This window comes from Typopeltis vanoorti, chromosome 13 (assembly GCF_054136105.1).
Source record: "Typopeltis vanoorti isolate ZY-2024b chromosome 13, IOZ_Tvanoo_1.0, whole genome shotgun sequence".
Taxonomy (NCBI): Eukaryota; Metazoa; Arthropoda; class Arachnida; order Uropygi; family Thelyphonidae; genus Typopeltis; species Typopeltis vanoorti.
In genome coordinates, this window is record NC_143561.1 from 39,897,013 (window position 1) to 39,923,798 (window position 26,786).

General features: G+C 33.8%; 1 protein-coding gene across 3 annotated transcripts in view; it reads right to left on the bottom strand.

Moving 5' to 3' along the window:
- Elys (AT hook containing transcription factor 1 homolog) overlaps window positions 1-26,786 on the bottom strand; it is a 509,801-nt gene that overhangs the window by 255,127 nt on the left and 227,888 nt on the right. For all 3 annotated transcript variants that reach the window (XM_090402410.1, XM_090402411.1, XM_090402409.1), the window contains exon 18: window positions 19,638-19,839. In XM_090402410.1, coding sequence (XP_090258536.1) covers window positions 19,638-19,839 — 202 coding nt within the window. The remainder of the gene's footprint in view (window positions 1-19,637; window positions 19,840-26,786) is intronic.

Consider the following 26,786-nt stretch of genomic DNA (forward strand, 5'->3'; position numbering starts at 1 on the left):
CGCCGAAATGAAGCCTGTTGGCTCTTTATAAGTAACTTAATGGGTGCACCTTTTGGACAACTCGTATAGCAAAATATATATAAGTTCGTTTTGCTATACCCTTTGGTATTATTTTGATCTAGCTACTCACTGATGAAGTCTCAATAAAGGCTGAAACCGGTCTGGGTAGTGACCTCCCACCATAATGTAATAACAGCATACATTTTCTAGGAAATGTGTTTTTACATTATGGAAAATACCAAGAATAGCGATCTGAACTTCCCCCACCTTTGCAACGAGTAGCCCATGTTTGTACCACGTTCTAGGATTACTTGCATTTAGCTCACGCTAGTATTCGCCGATACCTTTATAGTTTTTTATACTACTACATTCAGCATGAAACTCTGATTCCAATCCTTGAGTTTCCTATTCGGTTTTAAAACAATGTGGGATCTAATATCCCCTTAATTTAATTAATGTTTATATTGCCGAAATGAAGCCTGTTGGCTCTTTATATTTAAGTATAAATTAAGTGTCATAGATTGTTAATCATGTCTATGTCATAAATTGCAATGGATACATACAGGTTATATATTTGCAAATAATACTCTTAGTTTTTTACAGTTGTGTTACTGGTTATCAACAAATCTTGAAGTGCAGTCTAATAATAATTAATACTATAATATTTAATTAATACCTCTCTTGTGTATTTCTTAAACCTAAACCCTTTAATATCAACCACTAGTTAAAAACAGGAGGTTTCAAATGCACAACAGAAATCGCAGGAAATGAAAATGACTGTGGTGGCTGTGAGAAAGAACACATTCATATATATCAGGATCAATATTTGTAATGAAAGTAATGAATGCAAGATATTACTTTATAATAATGGAAATCTTAAAAAAATAAATATCTACTTATAACTATTCAGGTTTGAATGAAATATTATAACTTTTCACACAGTGCCTTTGCCTGAGGGGAGGTATGGCAGCATTACGAAAATTTTAAAGCAGATACGTGGGTATTGAAAGTTTGGGAAACACCGCGCTAAGAGTGTAATCACCTGCTTTATTTTTAATCCAACTCTTAGATCCATAAGTTAAAAATGAATGCTATCCAAGAAGATCAGTGGTTTGCCTAATTTTTTTCTCTCCTACTTCATATAAATTTATTCAGTTGACTCCACATATACCAGCTCTGGTTACTCAGTTGTTTATTTCTATAATTAATCGCACATTTCTGTGAAAAATTGTTCCTAAACACACCGAAATATTTTATTTTCAAGATCTACAAAAATAAGAGTATCCTTATATTATCTGCATTATATTCCCATGATTTCTGAACTTTGTCAAAAAGTGAAAATCTCATCTTGATAACCCTCTATTTGTCCTGAATGCAGCACTCAAATCCATCTACAAGTTACTCTTTCACAATTATCAATATCCTCTTTTCAAGAATGTTTGCATAAATCTTACCTAGAACACTTAGTACATAAATTCCTCCATAATTCTCACATTTAATTATCACACTTTACTATCCTTTTTTTTTTTTTTCCAATAAATGGAAACCATAAGAACTCTACTCCAATTATCTAGAATTCATATTTTGTGACCGTGACTTGGTGAATTATACATTGTAGCCACTGAAAAACTATTATACCTCCACATTTGAGGCATTTCTGATCAAATATCATCTACTCCAGCTCCCTTTCCACATTTCAAGTTTTTTATGGCTTTTATCTGACTCATCATTATCATCATAAATTCCTGACATGCACCCTAAAAGGGTGTACAGGATATGATAGTACTACATGAAAAATTTACAACATTACTAACTTCCTATCTACAATTTTCCTCCAAATCAGTCCGTTACTTGTCAAGACTCCAACATTAGCAGATCTTATATTTCAATCATCTAAGGCACTTTGTACCGTATCAATCCACCTATATCTTGGTCTTCCTCTGGGTCGTTTTCCTGCCAACCTGGCAGAGAACACTTGTTTTGCTAATCTTTCCTCTCCCATTCTATTTAAGTGACCATACCACCTGAGATTAGCTCTGCTAACGCATTCCTGGATGCTGACAATGTCAAGTTCTTTCCTAATATCCTCATTTTTAATATGATATTGCCATTGATGCCATCTGTTCACGCCTCTAATCTTTCTCAGGACTCATATCTGCAGTCTTTAGTCTTTGGTCAAGTATTTTACTTCTGACCCAGCTCTCAGAAGCATAAGTTAAAACTGGTTTGAACACTGTCTTGTATACAGCTAATTTAGTGTTCAGACTAATTTCTCTCTTATTCCATATGAATTTATTCAATTGACTTCCCACCATACCAGCTTTGTTGATTCTGTTGTCTATTTCTATATTTAATTTACCATCTTTACTAAAAATCATGCCTAAGTAGCTGAAATGTTTTACTTGTTCTATAAGTTCTCCATTCACAAACAAGTTGACATTTTCAATGATTCTGCCTATTTTCATTGTCTTTGTCTTTTTATTGCTGACCTTCATACCATATCTATTACAACAGTTATTCAATTTAGTCAGAGAATCTCGCAGACTTGTAGCAGATTTATTTAGAAGTATAACATCGCCCACATAAAGCAAAGAGCTGACATTAACATCTCCAATTTTGATATCATGTTTAATACCACATTCCTTCATAATGTGATCCATATAGATAATGAATAACAGATGGGATAATGTATATCCTTGTCTCACACCAGATTTAACATTAAACCATTCTAACTGCTGACTTACAACTCAAATAAAGACTAAGTATTGCTTGATATAATGCCCCATTGACACCATATAACTGTAGCGTATTGAATAGCTTCTCTCTTGGCACCTTGTTATATGCCTTTTCGAAATCGACAAAACTTAAATACAGATCTTTGTTATATTCCCATGATTTCTCAACTATTTGTTGCAAAGTGAAGATCTGATCCTGACAGCCTCTATTTGACCTGAATCCAGATTGTTCTTCACCAAGCTTTTCTTCCACAATTCTTCTCAAGTATGCTTGCATATATCTTAATAGGAACACTCAGTAGGGAAATACCTCTGTAATTCTCACATTCAGTTTTATTTCCCTTTTTATATATGGGTACTATGAGAGCTCTACTCCAATCATCGGGAATTCATCCCTCTGTCCAGGCTTTCTGAACTATGCAGTGCAGCTACTGTAAGACTTTTATACCATCATACTTCAGCATTTCTGGTCAAATATCATCTACTCCTGCTGCCTTTCCACATTTCAAGCCTTTGATGGCTTTTTCTACTTCAAGTATGGATATGTATTCCTGTTGAGTGTTTTTTTACCACTGTGATATCACTGATTGTTTCATTTAGCAATTTTTAAAAGTAATTACTCCATACTTCAAGGATATCTCTTTCTCCTGTTTTCATGTCACGTTTATCCTCTCTAACTCCTTTTACAGCACTCTTTCCTCCATTTTTGAGCTTCTTCAACAACCTCCAGAATATTTTGCCACCTTCTTGATATTTATTTTCTATGTTCTTGCCAACATCTAACCATGACAGGTGTTTACCTAGTTTTACACAGTGATTAGCTTTCTTACATTTTTGTCTCTGTATTCTCTAAGAGCACAAGCTGACTTATTTGCCAGGAACATTTGATATACTTTCTTCTTTTCCTTCACTGTCTCTTTAACTTCCTGTGTCCACCAGGGAGTTCTGATTTTTCTATCCTTGCAGACAACCTCACCACATGCCTCTCTGTTTGAATCAATCAGGGTTTTCTTCAAGGTTTGCCACTGAATCTCCAAGGTTTGGTTCCTGTTCTCAATCTCCTTCTTCTTCAATAATTTTTGTGTATTTTAGTCTACAGTTCACATCTGAGAGCTGCTCAACGTTTATTCGCTTTAAAACTTTCTTACATGTTATTCTTTTCACTATGAAATTCAATTTTATCCTGCTCAAGACTAAACAGTGATCGCTTCCAATTTCAAATCCTCTGTACACTCTGGTGTCCTGCACCAGGGAGAAAACATCACTATCAAAAATAACATAGTCAATGAGACTTTTCTTATTCCTTGCCTCTTCTCTCCATGTGAATTTGTGCTCATTTTTATGTTGGGCATGGTGTTAGTAATAAGCAATCCATGTCCTGAGCAGAAAGCTAACAGATATTTGCCATTATTATTAGGTTTGCTCTTTTCTCCAAATTTTCCCAAATTATTTTTGTACGTCTGACAATCACTTCCTACTCTGCTATTTAGAATCCCAACAAGGACCAACTTTTCCTTTTTTATTGTGTCAGTTGCTTTTTCGAAAGCCTCAAAAAATTCCTCCACTTCTACCTTAGTAGAACCATAGACACAAATAAGTCTCATTGTCCAGTTCTCCATTCTCATATTTGCCCATATTACTCTACTTGAGACTGCCTGCCATTCAAGAAGATTAGCCTCGTATTGTGTTGAATACTATGGCTACTCCTTCTTTTCCTTGATTGTCATTGCCTGAATATAACATTTTGTATTTATTGCTCAGAAAGATCTCACCAGTTTTTGTCTTTTTTGTTTCAGTCACCCATATTATGTCGATCTGGTACTTATCTAATTCCTCAGCTAGATCCATTTCATTGCCATTCAGGCTTCTTATGTTGATAGTACCGATCTTTAACTCTGGCGATGTTGAGTTCGGGTGTTTTTTCAGATTTGTTCCAGTAGCTAAGTTTTCGCTGTTCAGCCTGGTTCCCTGGTGAAAACAACGGGGGCCTTGTTCAACCGGGCGACACCCCACCTGGCATGAAATTTTGCCATGTTGTACCATCATTTTGTATTTTGGTTTAAGCCAATAAGAATACAATTTGGTCGGCTAAATCCCAAATTGCCAGCCCAGCCCAGCCCATCCATGTTCGTTCAGAATCCGAGTAGATACCCAACAGGGTGCACCACGAGAAGGTGAGGATTGGATATTAGGTCAGAAGCCCTGGTCGGTTCTCCACATTCCTTTAAAGGCTATGTGGAGGTCTCCTCTCAGTTATACAGCTTTGACCCTTAAGCACCCCTCGATTATATTAGCATTATGAAATTTTTCATTCCATATAAAGTTATTAATATTCTTTCTTACTTAGATATTACAGGCTCTTTTGATGGAATATTAATTTTTACAAAACTCGGATAGGGTGGTTATGGAGAAATGACATCCTATTTAAGAATATTTAGGGATAATAATTATTTCCAACTAATATTTATAGATAACTATTTACATATTCCTATTAACTATTTGATTAATGGTTAGAACATAATGGTATTAGAACACATAGCAAACTGGAATGTAAGAGGAATAGCATATAAAGAAATAGAATTAGACCAGTTATTAAATGAAAGAAATTTTAAAATAGCAGTAATCACTGAAACAAAAAAGAAATTAAAAGGAACTATGAGAACTAAAAATTTTAATGTGATATACAGTGGAGTCGACAGAGACCAAAGAGCACAAGCAGGAGTCATGATTTGGATTCATAACTCCCTTTCAAAACAGTTAAAACATTATAAATTATGGAATGAAAGAATAATAGAAGCTAGAATAAAAAAAAAATTGATAGAGGCTATTTAACAATAATTGGTTTATATGCCCCAGAAGAAGGAAGAGAACAGGATAATATTGATTTTTATAATCAGCTACAAAACATATATAATAAAATAAATAAAAATGATTACATAATTTTAGCAGGAGACTTAAATGCAAGAATTGGAAACACGAAAATTAATAATAATATAGGAATACATGGAGAACACACTCTAAACAGAAATGGTAAAAAATTGATTGACTTTGTAGTTTATAATAACCTAAAAATAATGAATTCCTTCTATAAACATAAAGACATACATAAATATACTTGGGCAGCAAGAGGATGGAAATCAATATTAGATTACTTCATATTAAATGAAAAGACATCAAAAATTTCACTAGATGTTAGAGTTCACAGAGGATATGAAATAAGCAGTGACCACTTCCTTGTTAAAATAAAATTAAGATTACCACCTAAATGGCTACAAGTAACAAGAACAGAAAGAAAAATTGAAACATTTGTTTATAAAACTAGACTATTGAATGACACAAATGTACAATGGCTATATGAACAAAGAATTAACCAGTATCTAAATAAAATAAAACAAAATGAAGAAATAGAATGGCTTAATATAAAAACGATACTAAATGCAGCAGCAAATGAAAGCTTAGAAAGACCAAAAAATTCAATAAAAGAAAAAAACTGAAGATCTGGGATGATACAATCAAAGAAATAATCAAAAAGAAAAAAGAAGCCTATCACAAATGGTTAAGCAGTAAAAGATTAGAAGATGAAATAGAATATAAAAGAATAAGAGCCATAGCTAAAAGAGAAGTCAGAAAAAGACATAGAGAATCATGGAATAAATTTGTTTCTAATTTAGAACATGATTTATATAAAATAAGACCCAATGTATATAAGATTTTGAAACACCTAAATGCAGATACCAAAGAAAACATAAAATTAAACACTGAATTGAAATTAGAAGAATTTCTAAATTACCACACAGAACTGTGGACAGACAAATATTTTAAAAAAGACAACTGGCAAACAATTAACGAAAATGAAAAGGAAATAACTGAAGAAGAATTAGAAATCAGCCTGAAAGAAACAAGAAACGGAAAATCACCTGGAGAAGATAAGCTAGGTTCAGAACTATATAAATACGCAGGAACAAGATTCAAAGGAAGACTCTTATTATTTTTAAATAAAATTTATTCAACTGGTATCCCCCCAGTAGAATGGAAAAAAGCAATTGTGATTCCTATCTTTAAGAAAGGTAATAGAGATGACCCTAAAAACTATAGAGGTATCAGTATACTAAATTCATGTTACAAAATATACAGCAGAATCTTAAATAACAAACTAATGAAATATTCCGAAAACTTTATTTTAGAGGTACAGAATGGATTTAGAAAAGGACGATCATGTATAGACCCAGCCTTCTGCCTAAAATTAATAATAGAGAAAAGAAGAGAATATAATTTAGAAACACATATTGCATTTATTGACTTTGAAAAAGCATTTGACAAAGTTAAAAAGAAACATATTATTTAACATATTAAAAGAAAGACAAATACCAAATAATATCCTAAAAGCTGTCACAAGTATATATGAAAATAATCAAATACAAATAAGATTAAATCATGAGCTATCATATACAAGAGAGATAAACCAAGGGGTCCGACAGGGATGTCCCCTCTCAGCAACTCTTTTTAATATCTACTTAAATGAAATAATAATAAAATATAATAAAAATTTACATCAAGGAATTAAACTTTCTCGTACAGTAAATTTAAACACTCTCCTCTTTGCTGACGACCAAATAATAATTACAAATTTTAAAGATAACTTACAGAAAGCTATTTTAGATCTAAATGAGATATCCAAAGATTATGGTATGATAATATCAACAGAAAAATCAAAAACTATGGCCTTTAAAGGACAAGATCCAGCAAGAACTAAAATAGTATTAGATAACAAGATCTTAGAACAGGTGAATTCATTTAACTACCTAGGATGTATGATCACTTATGAAAATGAAAAAGATATAAACATAAAAATTGCAAAATATTTAAAAATAACAGGAGTAATTAACTCTATATTTAAACCAAACCTAGTTCAAAAACAAACCAGGCTAAAAGTATACAATACATTAGCCCTACCGGTCTTAATGTATGGAAGCGAAATCTGGACAATAAAACAAAAAGACAAACAAAGATTAACAACAGCAGAAATGAAGTTTATGAGAAAAACTGCAAAGTATACCCTATTTGATCACAAAAGAAACGAAGATATTATGAAAGAAACCAGTAATTGAAAAAATTAAAAAATATAAACATAGATGGATGGAACACGTTCAAAGAATGAAAACAGAAAGATTACCAAAACAAGCCTTAAAGTACAAGCCATTAGGAAAAAGAAAACCAGGACGTCCTCTTAAACGATGACTTCTAAGGCCGGAACAGGCCATACTAGGCCTAAATTCTTGATACGTATGATGATGATGATGATGATGATTAATGGTTAGAATAGTTATAAGAGAGAATAAAATATTTACAAATAGTTAGGGAGAAAGTGCACAATTCTTCTAACCGTTCACTATTTTTCGATTTAGACATTTATCCATCCAGATGTGATATATTTTTTATCTGAATAAATGCAGAAGGTGGGGTGTTTCAGTTCTTCAATGCACATGTATTTTGTAATTCACTACACTTTTTCTGCATAGTAAAGACATCTAGTCCAGTTCCCCATTCTCATATTTGTCCATATTACTCTACTTGAGACTGCCTGCCATTCAAGAAGATTAGCCTCGTATTTTGTGTTGAATACTATGGCTACTCCTTCTTTTCCTTGATTGTCATTTCCTGAATATAACATTTTGCATTTATGGCTCAGAAAGATCTCACCAGTTTTTGTCTTTTTTGTTTCAGTCACTTCTATTATGTCGATCTGGTACTTATCTAATTCCTCAGCTAGCTCCATTTCTTTGCCATTCAGGCTTCTTATGTTGGTAGTACTGATCTTTAATTCTGGTGATGTTGAGTTGGGATGTGTTTTCAGATTTGTTCCAGTAGCTGACTTTTCGCTGTTCGCTCTGGTTCCCTGGCGAAAACAACAGGGGCCTTGTTTAACTGGGCGACGCCCAAGCCGGCATGAAATTTTGTCATGTTGTACCATCATTTTGTATTTTGGTTTAACCAATAAGAATACAATTTGGTAGGCTAAATCCCAAACTGCCAGCCCATCCTCGTTCGTTCAGTATTGTTACATCTTGAATGAAGAACTTTAAAAAAGAAACAATTCATTCACGATTTAACAAGTCGGAAAAATCAGCTGAGAGAAAAAAACTTGTACTCGAGCAGAAGAAATAAAGTACTAACTGTAAATAGAAATAGAATTACCTCCTTTTAGTAGAATTGTAAGACCATGTAAAGAACTTTGTGTATAAATTGGTATTATATGAATGCATCATGTATACAATGAATGGGTAAATTAGATGTAAATAATAATCCAAAGGTCACAGGTGGTCCTGAGGCATAGGCAATCTTGGAAAGCAACATGCATTCGTTTCCCGGAAGATGCTGCTAGAGATCTCGCGATGTGCCGAAATCCCAGTGGACGAAGAAAGTAGCGAGCGGGAAAAGATCGCAGAAAGTAAGAGGGCGGTATCGCAGCTAGTAACAGGGTGCTAAAAAAAAAAAAGGGGGGGGGGAAGTAAAGGGAGAATAAAAAGGGTTTGCACCTCTTTCTCAAGGCTTTTTTTCACTGGATGATGATTCGACTTCTCCCGTGGACCAGAAGTTCCTGATGGTGTTTCTTGGCGATAGTAAAATATTGGAAGGTGTGCCTTTCCCTTCGATGTTGAATTTCTACCGGTACTAAAGAGTGAGATGTCGGCATATGCTGCCTTCGCTAAAAGTTCCAACGGAATAATATCACGGACGTATCCTATGAACTGGCAAGTAGAAACGAGGATGGTCCGAAACAGATCGAGAATAGACGAGGGAAAAACACCAGGTGCAGAGCATAGCTTAATCTGATGAGCATAGTGACCCACCATGTGGATGCAAGCTTATGGAAGTATCGAGAGGTAATTCAAACAAAGAAGGACAGTTCAGACGGACCTGGAGATCCTGTCCCAAGAAATGGTGAAGTACAGATTTTGTTGTATAATTACCCAGTCAGTAAAAGGGAAAGATCATTGTAGTGTAATAATCGAGTATGGACAGTATTTAAGAACTTTAAGTGATTATTTAGCAGTGGCTAATGTCCATAAAACAAATTGTCTGGAATGATCATAGATGATTGTGACTAGTTTAACGTGCAAGATTAACATAGTAGGTAGAATACTGATTAGAAGTGTATAATGTGTATATTATGTGTGTTTAATCTCTAACTTAAAAGAAAGATTTATTGTTCATGCATTAGAGTATTAATCAGTTTGATTTAGCATGTCATTGAACTAATTGAAAGTGAGATTGGTCTAAGTGTATATGTCTTTAGATTCCAATAAATATGTTTTTTTCCTTCTATACCTGAGTTTTGCCTGTGATATGAATCAAAATTACCACTCATTAATCTGAACAATAGCAGGGGGGGGTCGAATTGAAAGAAAGGTATAACGTGTTGTTATAGAGGTTACGACTGCAAATCAGAATATACTTAGCCACAGTAAAGCGTTTAATTTATGAGTTTAAGCACTAAATTTATTCACCTATGTGCACCAAAAGTCTGGAAATGTCTTCCTGAATAAGAGTCCCCCTCTATTCAAAGATATTGGCTGGCGCAGCTTTAAAAAATAAATTTGTCAATATCTGAAGAGGAGACGACCCCCCCCCCCCCAAAAAAAAAAATTAGAGGAGTTGTTTCTTTTAGCAAGGAATAACCTTTAACAGTCAGGGTAAGCACGTGAGCAAAATTAGGAATCGGCAAGAGATATAGAATTTGCTTTCCTTATAAAATGAACACGAAAGAAGTGATACAGATATTAGAATCAGAGAAATTTTGTAAGTCTTGTAGTTATTGTAGAGAGGTAAATTCAAAAAGGAAGTAAATTATTTTAGGAAAAGTAACGACATAACAGTATCCAGGTAGATACCCAACAGGGTGCACCACGAGAAGGTGAGGATTGGACATTATGTCAGAAACCCTGGTCGGTTCTCTGCATTCCTTTAAAGGCTATGTGGAGGTCTCCTCTCAGTTATACAGCTTTGACCCTTAAGCACTCCTTTTTCTGTCTCAAGTATTGATATTCCTGTTTTCATTCCTCTTGAAAAAATTTACTACTACTTCTTCCGGTTTTGTTTAACTGTCTTTCAAAGTAATGACTTCAGACATCTAGAATATCCTTATCTTTAGTGTTAATTTTATCATCCTTGATTCCTGTTAGAGTACTCTTTCCTCCACTGCTTAGTTTTTTCAATAGCCTCTAGAACATTTTGCCACCTTCCTGATATTTATCGTCTATATTCTTACCAAAATCTTATTTTTTTTAATCTATTTTTTCATGTAGCTTAGCTTTCATAGCTTTCATTTTTATCTGTATTCTTTTAGGGTATCAGCCAACTTATTTGCTAGGAACTTCTGGTGTGCTTTCTTTTCTTTTCTTTTCCAGGACTGCTTTTCTATCTGCTTGTGTCCACCACAGCGTTCTTATTTTTTTTTTATCCAGGCTTCCCTAACTGAATCAATCAAATATTTTCTTCAGTTTGCCACTGAGACTCCAGGGTTTGGTTCATGTTTTTGAACTCTTTCAATTTTCTTAAATAATGTTTATATGGTTGAGTCTACGGTTACCTGAAAAAGTTGTTCGACTTTAATTCTTTTTAAAACTTTCTCATATATTGTTTTTTTTCAATGTAATATTAATTTTTATCTATTTATAAACATGTGATGTGGAGAGTACTCTTCATTTAAAATCAAATAAAGATATAACCCTCATGACATCTCTAATTCCTTTTACAGCATGCTTTACTTCATTTCTAAGACTTCTTGATCTTTATGTTATTATCAGTCATATGATTAATGTTGTTTAGCTACTTTGACACATTGCATTGCATTATAACATATTTCTTATTCTCTTCATCAAATGCCGACTTTCTTGCAAGAGATTTTTGATGTGCTTTTCTTTTCCCCTTTCACGCGATGGCATCTTTAATTTCCTGAATCCACCATGGAGTTCTGATTTTTTTTCTCTCCTTGCAAACAGGTTCATAGCACCCCCCCCCCTTCTAATTCAATCAATGTTTTATTCAGTTTTCACAGATTTACAAAGAATGGTTAGCATTTTCAAATGCTTTCATTTCTGTTTGAATAATATTTGTATATTTTGGTCTATACCTCCTACAGTCAAATCAAATCAAATGAATATTTGTGTTCTGAAATAGTGCAAACATATATCAAAAATAACATTGTCAATGAGATTGTTCTTATTTCTTGTGCCTCCTTTCTTTATGAATTCCTGCACATTTTTGTTTTGGACTGAGCTGATCCAGTTAGCTGAGTGGTTTGTATATCTGCTTTCCAGCCAAGAGGTTAGAAGTTCGCTATAGGCATAGATGTTTGTGATTATCCCACTTACTCTGAGTTGAAAGGGAATCTGTGACCTTACCACTTCTTTTAGCAGAAGGATTCATCCCCCAAAACCTTATGAGATACAGGACTGACTATACTGTGTCCAATGATGTCAAATGTGAATAACTAAACTAAACTAACTAACTTTATTTTAGAAAACAATAATGATCTGGCGATGTGAACAAAAATCCAGCAAGTATTACCATTATTATTAGCTTTGCTCTTTTCTCCCAATTTCAAAAACATTTCTGTATATTTGGTATTTATTTCCTACTTTGCGGTTTAGATCTCTAACAAGGATCAACTTTTTTTTTTCTTTTTAAAATTAGAAGCCTACTCTAATGATTGGAAAAATTTCTTTGCTTCATTCTTAGACCCTCCTGTGGGACCATATGCCCAAATAAATCTCACTGACAATTCCCCATTTTGAAATTTGTCAATATCACTCTATCTCTGCCATTCAAAAAGATATCTGTTCCTTTGTAGTCCCAAATACAGTTGAACTGAAAACTGGAACAACATGTATTGTATTTAGTAATATAGCTACTTTTTTTTTTTCCCTGATCAGATCACCAATGCCCCATAATAGCAAAATTTTTATGCAATCAAATCAGTAGAAATCAGTGATTTATAAATTTTAGGAACTTAGCAAGATGGATACCAGAATACTTTGAAAAGAAATATTATTTTTAGGTGATCGAACTTGTTTATAAAAGACTGATGCCTATCTCAAGTTGTATAAAAGATCTGTACTTTGACAAGAAATAGAGATCTTCTTGTATCTTAAATTTGTGAAAGCTTGAAAATGCCAAGAAATTATATTCTTGGTTTAATCCTTTGTCCAAGTGTAAGCAAACAATGTTTGCACGTGAAGTATCTTCAGAACTTGGCTGCTTGTATATAGAGGCTAATGATTTCATATCAATTGCCTTAACATCCCATAATGCAAAGCACACACATCCCTGTTGGATGTGTATAATGCTATGCATTATGGGAAGGGACTAAGGCAACTGATGTGAAGTCATTAGCTTCAATATAAAAGTAGCCCAGTCATGAAGATACTTCACAAGCAAACATTGTTTGCTTACACTTAGTCAAAGGATTAAACCAAGAATATAGTTTCTTGGCATTTTTAAGCTATCACAAATTAAGATACAAGAAGATCTCTATTTCTTAATAATTTATGGTATAACCAAGTGAAGAAACTTTCAACACCTATCTCTAATCCTTAGTATTTTAATAATAAATAGTAATACCTCCTGACTACTTGTATATGGGAAATATATGACTTCTGCATTACTTCAACATCGGTATCTTTTCTGGGTCTGGCTTCTGCTGATAGTAGCTTGCTTCCTGGGGAGTAGAGAGGTTCTGTTCGGTGGCTGATTTTTGCCTGTCAGTGGGGGAAACCACTGCTCAGTTTTGTAGTGATAAAGTGAGATTTAGAGTGATCTTGTAGATAACTCAGAGTTTTTGGAAGGTATCCCTGCACTTTAATATATCTCAATAAAGGTCAAAACTGGGACTGGGTAGTAGTCCTTTTCCATAATGCATAGCATTATACACATCCAAAAGGTTATGTGCTTTGCATCATGGGATACTAAGGCAATTGATGTGAAGTCATTAGCCTGCATATACAAGTAGTGCAGTTGTGAAGATACTTCACACACATACATTGCTTGCTTACACTTGAATAAAGGATTAAACCCAGAATATAATTTCTTAGCAACTTTTTGTTTACATTATATCCAAGTGAAAAACCTCAAAATTTGTGATGGCATGTAGTGGTCTTAGTGCATCTTACTGCTACATGTGATAAGTTCATTAACAGTTAACATTCTAGTTATGTCCATTGAACACCTGAAGTGTGTGAATTTGTAATTTAAGACCACCCTGATTAGAAAACTTTGCAGTAAATAACAAGGAATATTAATACAATTTTAAATTGTAAGACTAATTAGAAATGTAATTAGTCTTACAGTCATTATATTATTTGAAATATGTGATTTATTAAGATTTACAAAAATTAGAAATGCAGTCCTCTAGTGCAATAAGTTACTAACACATTTCTAATAAATAATATATCTATTATAAGTACTGAAAGGAAGAATATAATTATCAATCATTACTCATCCTTTCTTTTAACAGCTATGAAGTTAAAAGGATGTTATTCACTTGTCTTTAGTAATTATTATAATATAATATAATATAATATAATATAAATAAACCCAGAATATAATTTCTTAGCAACTTTTTGTTTACATTATATCCAAGTGAAAAACCTCAAAATTTGTGATGGCATGTAGTGGTCTTAGTGCATCTTACTGCTACATGTGATAAGTTCATTAACAGTTAACATTCTAGTTATGTCCATTGAACACCTGAAGTGTGTGAATTTGTAATTTAAGACCACCCTGATTAGAAAACTTTGCAGTAAATAACAAGGAATATTAATACAATTTTAAATTGTAAGACTAATTAGAAATGTAATTAGTCTTACAGTCATTATATTATTTGAAATATGTGATTTATTAAGATTTACAAAAATTAGAAATGCAGTCCTCTAGTGCAATAAGTTACTAACACATTTCTAATAAATAATATATCTATTATAAGTACTGAAAGGAAGAATATAATTATCAATCATTACTCATCCTTTCTTTTAACAGCTATGAAGTTAAAAGGATGTTATTCACTTGTCTTTAGTAATTATTATAATATAATATAATATAATATAATATAAATAAACCCAGAATATAATTTCTTAGCAACTTTTTGTTTACATTATATCCAAGTGAAAAACCTCAAAATTTGTGATGGCATGTAGTGGTCTTAGTGCATCTTACTGCTACATGTGATAAGTTCATTAACAGTTAACATTCTAGTTATGTCCATTGAACACCTGAAGTGTGTGAATTTGTAATTTAAGACCACCCTGATTAGAAAACTTTGCAGTAAATAACAAGGAATATTAATACAATTTTAAATTGTAAGACTAATTAGAAATGTAATCAGTCTTACAGTCGTTATATTATTTGAAATATGTGATTTATTAAGATTTACAAAAATTAGAAATGCAGTCCTCTAGTGCAATAAGTTACTAACACATTTCTAATAAATAATATATCTATTATAAGTACTGAAAGGAAGAATATAATTATCAATCATTACTCATCCTTTCTTTTAACAGCTATGAAGTTAAAAGGATGTTATTCACTTGTCTTTAGTAATTATTATAATCATAATAATTATAACAATAATTATTATTATAAATAATTGGGGGGATGACTACTACATAGCTTCTAAGAAATGCAGAGAACTGACTGAGTCTTCTGACCTGATGTCCAATTTTCATCATCACATGGTGTACCTGGTTAGAAGGCATCCAATGGTGAATGAATGAGGAAGGACTAGCAATTTGAGATTTGGTCAGCCAAACTGCACTGTATAGTGGCTTAAACCAAGAATGATCAAATAGCATGAATAAGCTTAAAAATTGCATACTTAAAAAGGATCCCCAAAGTCTTTGTTAGGGGAACCAGTGTGAGTGAAAATTCAGCTATTGGAATTAACGTCAAAAGTACTGAAAATAGCACCATTAACATAAGAAGTATATAATGGAAAAAAAAAGTTGAATTGTCAAAAAGAAATAGAGGAGTATATCATGTGGACATAACTGGTACTAGTGAAAAGAACTAAAACATGTGAGATCCTGCTAAATAATAAATATAAGATGTTATGTTTAGACAACAGTACTCAGGGAAAGGAAGAAGTAGCAACAGCATGCAACATTTAAAGATGAAGATAAACTTCTTCACCGACAGGAAATTTCAAGAATTATGTGAGCGATTTCAAAAGGGGAACAGGACAGTGAAATTTATTTCTGCCTATAACCTGAGAGAATGTCTAAGGAAGTAGTAGAGGAATTTTTCAAGTCATTAGAGAAGGAGGATGACAAAGAAAAGAGTAAAGCTGGTCATTGTTAGTAATCTAAAGGGGAGTGGAAATTATTCCAAGCATACAAAAATATTTTGGCAAAATTTGAGAACAGGCCAGAACCAATAACATGTGTCAGCTAGATTTCTGATCAGGACATAGACTAGTCATCCCTATCACCACATTTCAACATAAAAAATGTGCACAAATTCACATGGGCAAGAAGACACAAAAAAAAAAAAAAAGTCCTATTGATAATGTTATTAGTAGAATCTTCCAGATACCTGAGAATACAAGAAACCATAAAGAATTTGAAGTAGGAGGAAGTGATTATTATTGAAGGAGGATAAAAATGAACATTATATTGAAAAAATATGAAAGAATGTTTTAAAAAAAGAACTGAACTCGAGCAGCTTTTAGCAGTGAAGTGTAGACTAAATTATACAAATATTACCCCCCCCCAAAAAAAAAAATCAGAATCTAACTGGTGGCAAACCTCTGAGAGAAACAATGAATTATTTAAACTAGGGAAGTATGTGGTAAAGTTGTTTGCAAAGATAGAAAAATGCAAACTTCATGGAGGATGTAAGAAGTTAAAGAGATAGCAGAGGGGAAAAAAAAAAAAAAAAAAAGAAACTATGGAAAATTCATATCAGATGTCACATAGTCAAGAAATACTGTGAGAATACAGAGGTAAATGAAAGAGAGCTAAGTTATGTATAAAAAATAGATAAATAAAGAGAACACTTTGATAAGGATATAGAAGACAGAATATTCAATCATCATGAAGATGGTTGAATATTCTGGAACTATTGAAGAAAATAAACGGAAGAGAGAGTATGAAAAAGGAATCCGAGATGATAAAGCCGATATTCAAACTGAAGATATTCTGGATGTTTGAAGATTGCTAAATTAGATATGCAGTGACAGAAATATTTTAAAAGGAATCCAACCAGGAGCACATGTCAATCCATGAGGTAGAAAAGGCCAAGAAACCTGAAATAGATGATATCTGACCAGAAATGAAACCAGCTAGAATAGATGATATCTGGCCAGAAATGTTTAAATATGAAGGTATAAAGTTTCAATGACTATGCTTGCATAATTCAGAAGACCTTGTAAGGAGGTCAAATTCCAGATGATTGGAACAGAACTCTTATAGCTTCCATCTATAAAAAGGAAAATAAAACTGAATGTTAGAAAATTACAGAGGAATTTACTACTGAGTGTTTCATTTAAAATTTATATATGTACATACACCACTGATTTTCTGGTACTCTTGATACCAGGGCCTTGCCAGATTTGTTTTGTCAGATCAATGTCTCTAAAGCACTATGGACTACCAGAAGTGTATATTAATTATTTAATGAAATACATACATTAGTGCACATAGAAATAATACACATTTATCAGTACAGTACAGGTAGGGGCTTCCCATATTAGTCTGTTTTATAGCTAACTGATTCTTTGTGGATCTTTGATCTTGATAAACAGAACGTCGTGGAGTGAAGTTATTTGGAGTTATTTTATGTGCTTTGATCTTTCCCTCTGTAATTTTTCACAGATCAAATGAAAATTCATTAACTTTTGTTCTATCAAGGTCTGATGCTCTAGCCCTTTGATTAATTCACCTATCAGCTCAATTCACTTGTCAACAGCAAGTTTTCAACACTGTCATCTTCATGATTTTCATCATTTGTGTATCAGGATTCAGAACAATATCCATAATTTCAGGTTGAAGAAAAAGAAGAAATGTAAGCAAAATAAGCTAAGAATTAAATCAAAATCAAGGGATCGCCACTAACAGATGTAAATAATTAAGTGTGCTTGAGTCACATCATATGCAGCACATCTATAGTGATCCAATGAGTTAGCTGGATGGTCTTGGGAATTTCAATTGAGCTCTCATAATTTTGTCTGGACTAAAGGAGATGATGGACTATATGTTACCAGAAAATTGGTGGTGTATCTGTATATATGAATACTTGAAAAGAGGTTAAGAAAAACTATGGAAGAGAAACTTGGAGAAGAAAACATTGAGTTCAACCAAATATGAGTTGCCAACATTAGATTTTTACAATAAATAATTCAGAGAAATCATGGGAATATAATCAAGGATATGTATTTTAGTTTAGTAGATCTGGAATAAGCATATGACAAGGTGCAAAGGGATAAGACTTTCAAAATGCTACAATTATGCAGGATAACTGTTACGTTATATGGAGAAATTCAAAGTCTGCATTTAAGCTGCAAGTCAGTAGCCAGAACTGAAGGAAGTACTGGAAGATGGTTTGATAAAATCATGTGTAAGACAAGGATGCAAACTACCTTCACTCTTATTTATAATCTATATGGATCACATTATGAAAGAAAGTGGCTTAAACCTGATATCAAAATCAGAGATATCAAACCTATCTAACATGGTGTTATACATATAAACAAATCAAGTACAAGTCTTCAGAATTCTTTAACTGAAATTAACTTAACTACTGTAAACAATTTAGCATGAAAATCAGCAATAAAAACACCAAAACTATGAAATGAGGCAGAAAGAAAGAAAAACATCAATTGTGTTTTCAATGAAACCCTTTTTACAACAAGTAAAATATTTTGACTATTTAGGCAGAATTTTTAGTGCAACTGCTAATTAAATATTGAAACAGATAACAGAATAACAAAGCTGGTAGACTGCAACATTTGATACATTTATATAGAATAAGAGAGAAATTAGCAAAAAACATTAAACTAACAGCATACAGACAGTGTTCAAACTAATTTTAACTTACAGTTAAGTCAGAAATAAAACACTTGAACAAACAATAGAGACACCACAGGAACAAAGATTAGAGATGCTAAGGAAAATTAGGGTAGTGAAAGATCAGCATCAGTGGCAGAATCATTAAAAAATTAAGATATTAAGAGCAAAGAATGTGTGAGCAGAATTAATCTAAGGCAGTAGATGGAAGAGGGAAGGATTAGCAAAATAGGTGTTTGATGCCAACATGGCAGGAAAAAAAGATGCATTGGAAGACCGAGACAAAGTAGTGATCTAGAAAAAAAATATAAGCTCTAACAACACTGAAGTGCTACCAATTGAGAAAGTAGTTTGGAAACAAATTTTGAAGAAAACTGTTGATGTAATAATGTAAACCTAATTATGTAGTATACTTTTCACATCGTCCTTTCACCCCTTCAAGATAGATATCAGAAATTTGATAACGATAATAAATTATGATAACTCCCTGTAAAATGATTTAATGAAAAGAATGTAATTTGTTTATTATTATTATTTTGTTTAATGAAAATATGTCTATGATGTAGGGGAAGGAGGGGGGATACTTTACATAATGTTTGGAAATCACCACCACACTCGATTTACAACTTCATCCAGTTGGCTGCAACTGAGAGAGAGGTGCATCCAAACTTTATTAGAAATGATTTATGCATTAGTAAGTACTAACTAAGGAACTCTCAATATAGCAGAGTGCTTTGATGTTACTCACAAGAACAAGCTACTAGGAACATTCCTAAAAAAAAAAAAAAGAGAGCAAGTGCTTTTCTAAAACAAAAGCATATCTGATATTTTGATTTAGTGTTACCTATGTAAGCGCTGTAGGGCCATTCTCTTTTCTGAATATGTTTCAGCAAGAACAGATGCAGGATATGCAACTTCATTTTCACCATACTCATCTCCTTCAAGATGTTCTGGCAATAGGCAACAGTCATATAGCCAAATAATAACTTGAATGTAAATACTAATTAAATTTGCAATTTCTATTTTCTCTGCAAGTTCTCTCTGTCCTAAAAAAAAAAAAAAAAGTTTTTAAAGGAGCATATATTACTATTTACAGTAACTTACAGTAATTAATTTGTTAGACAATTTCAATAGTAATATAAAATTTTATTGATTTAACAATTAACAAATTCCTGCACAACATTACGCAACAGAACAATAATTATAATTCACATCTTTAAATCTTTTGAAAGCAATAATTAAAAATTCATTAAATTCATAAGTAAGTGAAATATCTTTCTTCAAGACTTATTTAATTAGAAAGGGCCACATAAAAAATTTTTATGTGGCCTTTTTTGGCTGCAGACAATTTCATGTAGTGAAATTGTCTGCAGCCAGACAATATGTATGAATAATTCAGAAGTTAGAATCCCAGAAGACTGGATCATACTAATTTATATATCATTGTATATTTTAATGTATATTTTTCAGTTCTTGTGTTTATATTGTTTGTTCAGAAGTTGATTTATATTAAGTGTATGTGTGATCACAAGTGTCTTAGGATAAATTAAGCCATGAATTGGTATGTAAAGTCAATAATCTGATGTGATTCTTTCATAGATTAGAGTGTGCACATGCTGAGTTAGGGCTAATTTTCATATGCTTGATGATTAGCATTGCATTGCCAATAAAAGACATGATAATCTATAATAACTAAGAAGTTAGCTGTATTTTTACAAGTTGATATTGGTTAATTTTAAAAAGAAATGCCATTTAATTATAAAAGATACTAGGTAAATCTTTAAAAAGGAATAATCACCATATCAATATATTAACTGTTTTGGAATTTTATATTCAGTTAAATATGTTAACTTGAAGTGCTATTTGGAATGATTTTGAAGTTTATGATTTGTATTTGAGAAGAGTTGCAACCTATTTGTTAGCTGCTTTCTGTCGGTTATTTTCAAATGAAGATGTGACATTAGCATGTCAGGGATTGAGCTTAAGGGCTCACATAATGGTGCTATCTGTGTCTAGTCCTTTCTTTCAGAGTTTACTTAATAAACATTCCACTGTTATCATCAATGATATTGTGAACATTTCACAATTTCAGCTTCCTGCACTCATAAAGGTAGGCAAAATCTCTGAAGGCAAAAGAATTAGAAGTCATCACATGTGAACAATAGGGTGATTCAGATTTAATGTTACAGGGAGTAATTCAGAATACTGTTTTCAGGCGCTGCCTCCAAGTACATTAACCTCCCTACCGGCCAATGTGGATGAAATAGTGACACCAAATTGCACTTCTTGTCCATGTTATTCAATGGGTTTTAGAGCTTCGTATCCAGATTTAGCTTGACGTCTATAGACATCGTGGCCGGTTGGGGGGTTAACAACAGTTATCAGCACACATCAGAAATAGTGTTTGTAGAAGAACAGTTGGGTTTGAATACAGAATCTCATTGGTGCCATCTAAGTTGATGGAATAGGTGACAGCAGCAGAAATGTATTGTTATATTCTAATGATTCATCTCAATGTCATATGTTTACTACAGTTGCATATCAGCCATCCAATGCAACTACTGTTGGGTTATTTGATGTTAAGCATTGCGTGTTGCCCAGGACTCAGCACAAGTTATCAAATCAGGCCTGATTTCATTTGAAAAACCTTCCATGTGACCCGTTGCTTGTTCTTCACATGAAATTATAAATATAAATAAAATGCTCAGTCTTCCTAGTGCTGGATGAGTCAAGATGTGCTCTCATTATCAAGAGAAATGTGACCCTAGCCTTGCCTTTTACTGGAATAAAACAAAAACTTGGAGATGAGTTGCCATCGTTAAAAAAGAAGGAAAAGAGGCACTCCTAGGTAAAGATTTCCTTGCGACTCAAATAGTAAATGTATAAAGGAAGAGGTAAAGACAAGATCCATAGACTTGGTCACAAAGGGGATACTCCAGGATATTAATGAGGAGGCAGTGCTGTTTACAAGAGAAGGAAAATCAAAGTTCTCCCCATTAACTCAAGTATCCCTTCCTAATTCATGTGTAAACAATGGTGTGACTTCATGTGTAAACAATGGTGTGAAAGTGGGGTGCTTAAGGGTCAAAGCTGTATAACTGAGAGGAGACCTCCACATAGCCTTTAAAGGAATGCGGAGAACCGACCAGGGCTTCTGACCTAATGTCCAATCCTCACCTTCTCGTGGTGCACCCTGTTGGGTATCTACTTTGATACTGAACGAACGAGGATGGGCTGGCAATTTGGGATTTAGCCGACCAAATTGTATTCTTATTGGTTAAACCAAAATAAAAAATGATGGTACAACATGACAAAATTTCATGCCGGCTGGGGCGTCGCCCTGTTAAACAAGGCCCCCGTTGTTTTTGCCAGGGAACCAGGGCGAACAGCGAAAAGTCAGCTACTGGAACAAATCTGAAAACAAACCCCAACTCAACATCACCAGAGTTAAAGATCGGTACTATCAACGTAAGAAGCCTGAATGGCAAAGAAATGGAGTTAGCTGAGGAATTAGATAAGTACCAGATCGACATAATAGGGGTGACTGAAACAAAAAAGACCAAAACTGGTGAGATCTTTCTGAGCAATAAATACAAAATGTTATATTCAGGCAATAACAATCAAGGAAAAGAAGGAGTAGCCATAGTATTCAACACAAAATACGAGGCTAATCTTCTTGAATGGCAGTCAGTCTCAAGTAGAGTAATGTGGGCAAATATCCGAATGGGGAACTGGACAATGAGACTTATTTGTGCCTATGGTCCCACAGAAGGCTCTACTAAGGTAGAAGTGGAGGAATTTTTTGAGGCTTTAGAAAAAGCAACTGACACAATGAAAAAGGAAAAGTTGGTCCTTGTTGGGGATCTAAATAGTAGAGTAGGAAATGATTGTGAGACATACAAAAATATTTTGGGAAAATTTGGAGAAAAGAGCAAAGCTAATAATAATGGCAAATATCTGTTGGATTTCTGCTCAGGACATGGACTGGTTATTACTAACACCATGTTCCAACATAAAAATGTGCACAAATTCACATGGAGAGAAGAGGCTAGGAATAAGAAAAGTCTCATTGACTATGTTATTGTTGATAGTGATGTTTTCTCCCTGGTGCAGGACACCAGAGTGTACAGAGGATTTGAAATTGGAAGTGATCACTATTTAGTCTTGAGCAGGATAAAATTGAATTTCATATTGAAAAGAATAACATGTAAGAAAGTTTTAAAGCGAATAAAAGTTGAGCAGCTCTCAGATGTAAACTGTAGACTAAAATACAGAAATATTATTGAAAAGAAAATGAAAGAGTTTGAGAACAGGAATCAAACCTTGGAGATTCAGTGGCAAACTCTGAAGGAAACATTGATTGATTCTGCCAGAGAGGCATGTGGTGAGGTTGTGTGCAAAGATAAAAAAATCAGAACTCCCTGGTGGACACAGGAAGTTAAAGAGGCAGTGAAGGAAAAGAAGAAAGCATATCAAAAGTTCCTGGCAAATAAGTCAGCTTTTACTCTTACAGAATACAGAGACAAATGTAAGAAAGCTAAACAGTGTGTAAAACTAGCTAAACAAAAGTCATGGGAGGACTTTGGCAAGAATATAGAAAATAAATATCAAGAAGGTGGCAAAATATTCTGGAGGTTGTTGAAGAAGCTTAGGAATGGAGGAAAGAGTGCTGTAAAAGGAATTAGAGATGATAAAGGTGAAATGAAAACAGGAGAAAAAGATATCCTTGAAGTATGGAGTAATTACTTTGAAAAACTGCTAAATGAAACAAGCAGTGATGACAGCACAGTGATAAAAAACACTGACCAGGCATGCAGTCAGGAATACATATCCATTCTTGAAGTAGAAAAAGCCATCAAAGGCTTGAAATGTGGAAAGGCAGCAGGAGTAGATGATATTCGACCAGAAATGCTGAAGTATGGTGGTATAAGAGTCTTACAGTGGCTGCACTGCATAGTTCAGAAAGCCTGGACAGAGGGACAAATTCCTGATGATTGGAGTAGAGCTCTCATAGTACCCATATATAAAAAGGGAAATAAAACTGAATGTGAGAATTACAGAGGTATTTCCCTACTGAGTGTTCCTGGCAAGATCTATGCAAGTATACTTGAGAAACGGTTGAGAAGAATTGTGGAAGAAAAGCTTGGTGAAGAACAATCTGGATTCAGGCCAAATAGAGGCTGTCAGGATCAGATCTTCACTTTACGACAAATAGTCGAGAAAGCATGGGAATATAACAAAGATCTGTATTTAAGTTTTGTTGATTTGGAAAAGGCATATGACAAGGTGCCAAGAGAGAAGCTATTCAATACGCTGCAGTTATATGGTGTCAATGGGGCATTATATCAAGCAATACTTAGTCTGTATTTGAGTTGTGAGTCAGCAGTTAGAATTGAAGGAAGTACAGGAAGATGGTTTAATGTTAAATCTGGTGTGAGACAAGGATGTACATTATCCCCTCTGTTATTCATTATCTATATGGATCACATTATGAAGGAATGTGGTATTAAACCTGATATCAAAATTGGAGATGTTAATGTCAGCTCTTTGCTTTATGCAGATGATGTTATACTTCTAAATAAATCTGCTACAAGTCTGCAAGATTCTCTGACTAAATTGAATAGCTGTTGTAATAGATATGGTATGAAGGTTAGCAATAAAAAGACAAAGACAATGAAAATAGGCAGAATCATTGAAAATGTCAACTGTGTTGTGAATGGAGAACCTGTGGAACAAGTAAAACATTTTAGCTACTTGGGCACAATTTTTACTGAAGATGGTAAACTAAATATAGAAATAGACAACAGAATCAGCAAAGCTGGTATCGTGGGAAGTCAATTGAATAAATTCATATGGAATAAGAAAGAAATTAGTCGGAACACTAAATTAGCTGTATACAAAACTGTGTTCAAACCAATTTTAACTTATGGATCTGAGAGCTGGGTCAGAAGTAAAACACTTGACCAAAGACTAGAGACCGCAGATATGAGAGTCCTGAGAAAGATTAGAGGCGTGAACAGATGGCAACAATGGCAATATCATATTAAAAATGAGGATATTAGGAAAGAACTTGACATTGTCAGCATCCAGGAATGCGTTAGCAGAGCTAATCTCAGATGGTATGGTCACTTAAATAGAATGGGAGAGGAAAGATTAGCAAAACAAGTGTTCTCTGCCAGGTTGGCAGGAAAACGACCCAGAGGAAGACCAAGATATAGGTGGATTGATACGTTACAAAGTGCCTTAGATGATAGAAATATAAGATCTGATAATGTTGGAGTCTTGACAAGTAACAGACTGATTTGGAGGAAAATTGTAGATAGGATGTTAGTAATGATGTAATTTTTTCATGTAGTACTGTCATATCCTGTACACCCCTTGAGGGTACATGGCAGGAATTTGATGATGATGATGATGATGATGACAATGGTGTGACTCAAATCATTCTCAATGTTCAGTGTTCTGTAATGTTGGAAGGATCACAATCCAGAGAAGATAGAGTAACTGACAACAACAGATAATGTATATCTTCTGATAAATGCATCCAAGTATTATGTTAAATTCGCATAAGCAGCCCGGTCTTGCCACTGTTGAATTAATTCACATTCCACCTCATCTCAAAGCATCAGGGTTACATGAAGATGGTCAAGCATTACTTCATTGCTTTATACTCTCTGAGTTTTCTACATCCACTTAGATTACTCTTCATAATTTTGATGATCCTTTGCATCATGATAATAATAATAATACTGGTTCCATGATGTATGAAGATACCCATGGGATGCCTGTTAATACTGGGTCAGAAATTATAATAATAGTTATAATAATATAATAATTATAATAATAGCAGGTGTCTTCTAGGGATATTTCTTCTGTGGATCCAGACACAAAAGTGGAGATGGTGAGATAAGGCCAGAGATGAAGTGTATGCATATTGAAATGAAGAGAATTACAGAAATACATGGAAGAGTGAAGAATGGAAGGAAAGATGGTTAACAGGAAGTGGTAACAAATGAATCAAGAGCAGCTCTATATGGAGATTCCCTTATTAGAGATGTGGTGAATGAGAAGGTGCATAAGGTTTGTTTTCCCAGAAACAGAATGTGCAGAATGATTGAGGCATTAAATATGAGACATGAGAGAACAAACAAGCTGGTGGTGGTAGTAGTAAGGACAAATGATTTGGATGAGAATAAGGAGATTATCAAACTGGATATGAAGAGGTTGCCGAGAGTAAAGGATAACAGTGTGGTGGGAAAGGCAGCCAGTGTACTGCCCAGGTATGATAGTAATGAGTTGAGGTAGTGAGCAAAGATCATGAATGCTATGTTAGCAGAACTATGTGAGGAAAAAGGAGTGTATTTTGTGAATTTCTGGGATGAATTTGTGGGACAAATGGAACTGTATAAAGAAGATGGATTGCATTTAAATGGTTTTGGTGTAAGTCAGATGGAGAGATTGTTGCTAGAAGGAAGGGTAATGAATGTATTGAATAGAAGATTTCATGTAGTGCAAGGTGATGTGAAAGAGCAAGAAAGAGTAGGGAGCTTGTGAATGAGAAGAAGTGAGTAACATGAGTAAGGAAGATGAGAAGGGATGCAACACGGAGAAGAGAAATGGGGAAAGGGAGGGTAGACAGAGGGTCATTGTATGAAAAATGTGGATGGTGGATTCAAAGAAAATGTGTGAGTGGACAAGATAGATGGTCTGAGATGGGAGAGGAGAGTTGTAGGATCGATGGTAGTGTAGAACAAGAGAGCAAGGAGGGCAGTGAGGAGACACATCTTCGAAGTGGTGTAGGACTTGTTAGAAAGTCAGAAATAGTCTATTATCTTTGTATACTAATGCCAGAAGTATCTGAAATAGGGAAGTGAAATTGATGCATTGATCAGGTCTATTCAGCCTAAAATCACCAGACTAAGCAAAATTTGGTTGAATGAGGATGATATCCAGACAGGAAAGAATGGGGGGAGGAGGAGTATTGTTAATTATA